The sequence below is a fragment of the Dacryopinax primogenitus genome, assembly GCF_000292625.1.
Source record: "Dacryopinax primogenitus strain DJM-731 SS1 chromosome Unknown DACRYscaffold_12, whole genome shotgun sequence".
NCBI lineage: Eukaryota > Fungi > Basidiomycota > Dacrymycetes > Dacrymycetales > Dacrymycetaceae > Dacryopinax > Dacryopinax primogenitus.
In genome coordinates, this window is record NW_024467209.1 from 625,440 (window position 1) to 630,123 (window position 4,684).

At 51.1% G+C, this 4,684-nt stretch overlaps 2 protein-coding genes across 2 annotated transcripts; one reads left to right on the forward strand and one right to left on the reverse strand.

The window, feature by feature from the left end:
• Positions 1–481, forward strand: DACRYDRAFT_23066 (uncharacterized protein). The gene is made up of 3 exons (XM_040773078.1): positions 1–126; positions 179–211; positions 265–481. The coding sequence occupies exons 1-3, from the start codon at positions 56–58 to the stop codon at positions 419–421; spliced, it is 261 nt and encodes an 86-aa protein (XP_040627580.1). The 5' UTR covers positions 1–55; the 3' UTR covers positions 422–481.
• A 1,059-nt stretch (positions 482–1,540) lies between these two features.
• On the reverse strand, positions 1,541–4,360 carry DACRYDRAFT_117127 (uncharacterized protein; the record flags this gene model as incomplete). The annotated part of the gene is made up of 8 exons (XM_040770324.1): positions 1,541–1,769; positions 1,827–1,949; positions 2,227–2,392; positions 2,455–2,573; positions 2,664–3,329; positions 3,542–3,565; positions 3,617–3,909; positions 3,957–4,360. 3 exons carry the CDS (start codon positions 4,358–4,360, stop codon positions 3,561–3,563), a joined length of 702 nt encoding a protein of 233 aa, XP_040627581.1. The 3' UTR covers positions 1,541–1,769; positions 1,827–1,949; positions 2,227–2,392; positions 2,455–2,573; positions 2,664–3,329; positions 3,542–3,560.
• Between the last annotated feature and the right edge of the window lie 324 nt (positions 4,361–4,684).

Consider the following 4,684-nt stretch of genomic DNA (forward strand, 5'->3'; position numbering starts at 1 on the left):
CGTACCGCATACCTAATTAGCCTAACCCAACAGCTCAGTGTCACTCAGTTATACGATGGCTGACCGTGGAAAACTCGGAGAACTCAATGAGACCAGAAGTGGGTGCTGCCTGCTCATTCGTCTTTGCTGATGCAGAAGTCAGGAAATAATCGTTTGCGATTGAAGTGCAATATCTCACGTCCAAAATTGCTCATGATACTCGAAAAGCAGTCTATTGACCATCGTCAGCCCACAGTGGTTCGGACGATGCAGGCAAGTACGTACGGAAGTCGAAAGAGTTGAACGCTTCGCCATTGCCAAAACAAGTTCCAGGTGTCAGCTGGAATTGGTTGAAGACCACCTTATCGCCATTGAAAACGCCGGTCCACATTATTCCCTCGCCTGGACCGGTAGTCAATACCCAACGTTTATTGACTGCTGATCGGCACTTTAAGCCATGCCGTACAAGTGAGATCGCTGTCAATCACAAGAAATGAGTTCCTACGATATATGCGTCTGGAGAGCATTACAAGCAGGAGTGATCTTACGTGCCTTGGTCCAGGAAACAGATTGGCATTAGCGCCGACGGCACCTACATGAATGAATTCCTGGAAGCCGATGCAATCTGCGTCAAGGGGTTAAGAAGTTCATAACATAGGTTTTCATATTGACTGTTGCCTGTGAATGTATCGACTCCGATACTTGAATGCCTCTTCAAAGGAGGGGACTGCACTAAAGCGAACATGACGCTCAGCACAGCAGGGAGTGAGATAAACAATATTTAGCCACTGCAACGGGAACAGAACGTAGCCTTTTGGTCAATGTGCATCACAAGCACTCTGATCCACGAACGAAATGAGGGCATCAATGCCGCCCGTTATGTATGATTCATGAGACATGGCAGTGCCCGCAATTGAATGGGCCGTTAGCTGGTAGTTGGAGAACACACATGATCGGGGTGTTTTAATCGGTGCGCCGGTAATTAATCAGCATATACGGTCGGGACGACATGAACTGCCTAGGGTACCACTCAATAGGAAGAAGGCGGAGGAAGAAGGGTCTGATGCTTTTCGAGGACGAGGAGTGCGCGTATTTGCGATTTTCTGGGTTAGCGTCCTGCCTGCTATCATCATGGGACAGATCAGAATTTGCCTCCGCAATGGTTTTTAAAAACCATGACAACACAGTTGAATGGAACAACAAGGAAATCAAGGTGCTCATGGCCAAAGCAGAACAACTCAAGAAAAGGCAGGATCCTCTCCTCCACAAGGCAAACATGCCCTGGATGGCTGCGTCGATTGCGGGGAGGGGGGCGGCGAGGGAAGCGAACATGAAATAGTAAGGGTTCTCGAGGAAGGACACGGCCCGGTTGCCCGAGCTAGTCCAGCCGGGTCCAGTGCATTTTCAGCAAAGGACCACTGCACCCAACCCTTAGAGCCAATCCTTTTCCCGCCGACCGAATCGCGGGAGTTAGCGGGTGCTTCGTAGTCACAGGGAAGTTGATTGGGAATGCGTGCTTCTCACCGCACAGCCCGTGTTTGGCTGGTCATCCGCTTCTGGCAAGCCGGAACCACCTTCACATATGTTTAGCTCATGGTTATGTCACCTTCTGCGGTCATAATTCGTGCATTTCTTCATACGATATTTATTCGGAACAGGCGAGTGATTTCTTTGGACGTTGTAGTTACTAACTTGCATGGCACGCGTTTCAGCACGGACCCGTCAGGTCCGCTCCGGATGACTCGAACCTTGCAAGAGTGACTCGCTCGGTTTCGGCGCTTAGAAACAATCTGTTGTCATGCATACCGGTTAGATCGTCTTTGAGAGTGGCAATAGGCGCGACTCACGGAAGTCGAAGGAGTTGAACGCTTCGCCGTTGGACGCACCGAAGCAGGTGCCAACAGTCAAGCTGGACGCGGGGAAGACAAGCTTATCGCCGTTGAAGTCACCGGTCCACAAGATGGCTTCACCTAATCAAGTGATGAGTTTATGGTGCCGTCATTCTGGGACGAAAGAGTTACAGTCACCATCGCTCTCGGTGACCAAGAACGACACCCTATTGTGTTGAGTTAAAATGGCTCGAATCGTTATCACGCAGTGAGACATAGTACGAACCTGGGACCGGGGAAAGTGTTCGAGTTGGCACCTTGCTGAGTGATGTGGATAAACTCCTGGAAGCCTTGGCAGCCTGCAGGCAAAGTTGGGTGGAATCAGTGGTGCTCGAGGTGTTTAACCCGTTCCAACTCACTAGCCTCGCCGAACGTGTCAATACCAAGAATCGACCGCTTCTCAACAGCAACGGCCTGAGCCATGAGCGGCAAGGCGACGAGGCCAACAACTGAGGAGAGGAAGAGCATGGTTGGAGTAGATGAAGTTGTGTTGAAAATGACTCTTCTGAAACTGGGACGCTTGACTTGCTCAACGAAAGACAAAGTTGAGACTTGTTGCAATGTTTTATACCTTTGAACAACCAACCTTCCCGGAAAGTCCTGTGGTAGGTGCGATCACCGATGGAATGAAGGAAATGAATGCAGTGAATTGGTGTTGCAAAGGAGGGACTGCGTTTTCGGTCACCTGGCTTCCGCTATGTTGCTCTGGAATGGTAAGATTAGTCAAATTGACTGTGCGATCGAATGAAGCCCGGTTACGCGAGTAAATTCGCGCTCGCATGACCAAGCACTCACGCTATTTTTTGATGTCGAGCACAGGTCAGGTGCGAGAATGAGGTGCTAGTGGTGCAGAAGGCTATCGTCAAGCTCCAGTTGCCGCGAGGTACATGTACCGGTTTGAGTCTAAGAATAGATCATCGGCCTTCGGTGTAGTCTGGAAGTGACCGTGTATTCCGGACAGCTGGTACGAATGATTCAGTCGAAGTTCGAAGTTCGTTTCGATCTCCTCAGGGCAATGTCGTGTAGCCGAACAACAGCAATCCAACAACGGAGGCCATTATCACCGGCATTCTTGAAACGCAACAGCACGTTCATCATCTCCGTAAGCTGGTCGCCTGTTTAAGCCACAAGAGTGAGGCCGACAAAGCGCGAGTGCCTGAGAACATGAGTCCGGCCGACCAAGACAGGCGATTAATTTCTGATGCCAAGCAAAGCAGACAAGCGCCCACGGGACCGTGTGATGAAGGCTGTTGGCAATGTGTTGAGCGACTTCGTGAATGAGTATTCGTTGGTCCCTGAGATGGGTGTGCTCCCGGGCCGGGCCAACCTGTACATGACCAAAGTGCTTACATAGCATGGCGACTGGCACGTATGCGCCCACGCTCATTGACGACGGACAATGAGTTCATCTATTCAACCGCCTACCCTGTTCCGTTCAGAGATTACAGAATCGCACCGAGCCTGTGAGATGCCGAAAAGTAATCATTAGTACATCCTTGTAAGACAAAAAAAGAGAGTACAACCGCCCCGATTGCGACGAGCGCGGCATCACTTTGGGCCCAAAGTGGAAACCGTGATGGGCATGTCCTTGCCGAACGAGGACTTCGCCGTTTGTCCAAAGTCTACTAAACCGTGGCGGGCGGAATGCAGAAAAAGGATCGAGAGGAACTAACCCAATAGACTTCAGACTCCTCACGCTGAAGATGCGCATCAGTGTCTTGGTGATATTGAGAACACAGAAGGCTCACTAGTATCCCTCCAGATTACTCTCCAGCTCCTGTTCCATCCCCTTCGGCACGCCCGATAATGAGAACTTACCTCCGTCGAGTCCGATCCTTGATCAAAGGCGATAGTAAGCGTCCCAGCGTGATTAGTAGGCCATGTCGGGCTGGACAGCTTCCATGTGGATACAATCTTCTTTGGTCGATCAACGTCGGTGATCTGGCCAGTCACACCTCCACCAAACAGCGAGAATTCAAAACCAGGCTCGGGCCTATAATGAGCTGCGGCGCGTGACCACGTCGGAATACGGCGCTCGTCGCTGTCCGTCGTGAGAAACGCGTGGCGCCTAAGTTATGGAGGACGCACGTTAGCAAGTCGAACAAATCATCCGCACTGGCCATGAACCTCGCCTCTCTCTCGACGGTCGATGTGTTCAGTACCTCTTTCGGCTTCTTCGTGCTCTTTGGCTGAGCCACAGGTGGGTTGAACGCTGCCGCTGCTCCCAGATTCGCACTGGCACTGCCGCCTTCCATACTTACGGGTGTTGCCGTGCCGCTGTTAGCGGCGGACACGATGAGGTCTTTGCCATGTACTTCAATAATAGCAATCGGGACCTTGCTCTCCAGTGCTTCGCACAGTTTGGTCTTCGCCAGCTTGTATACCACATCGATGGCAGGAGACGAGGCGGTAGTGAGTGACCATAGAGTTTGCGCCAAGAGTGGCAGTGCAGGACCCTTGCGCAGCCTTAAGGCACCAGAATTTGATTCCATTAGACTATCTATGTAGCCTATATGTATATAGGGGCAGATTGGCCTGCCACAAGCCAATTAACACCACTTTGGTTATTCTCCCCTAATCAACAACTTGACAGTTGGTAGCAGGAAACCACAAACTGACCTCAGTCCTTCTCTTAAAGAAACTTGGCAACAATGACCACACCCACTTGACCTGCATTGGCTCCTCCAGACAGCACCATTGTCCTGACACATATTGAAGACAGTGCCACAGTTGGCCAACATCCACCAACACCTCACCCAAATACATCCTCTGCTGCAGAGGCAGCACACCAAGCTGCTGGTGTGTTAGGGCAACAC

Bases quoted from the DNA above. Each gene is read 5' to 3' on its own strand.
- DACRYDRAFT_23066 (XM_040773078.1), top strand. From the start codon at position 56: ATGGCTGACCGTGGAAAACTCGGAGAACTCAATGAGACCAGAAGTGGG. The intron at 127-178 runs CTGATGCAGAAG...GCAATATCTCAC, and splicing joins TGCCTGCTCATTCGTCTTTG to GTCCAAAATTGCTCATGATA. The intron at 212-264 runs CTATTGACCATC...GCAAGTACGTAC, and splicing joins CATGATACTCGAAAAGCAGT to GGAAGTCGAAAGAGTTGAAC.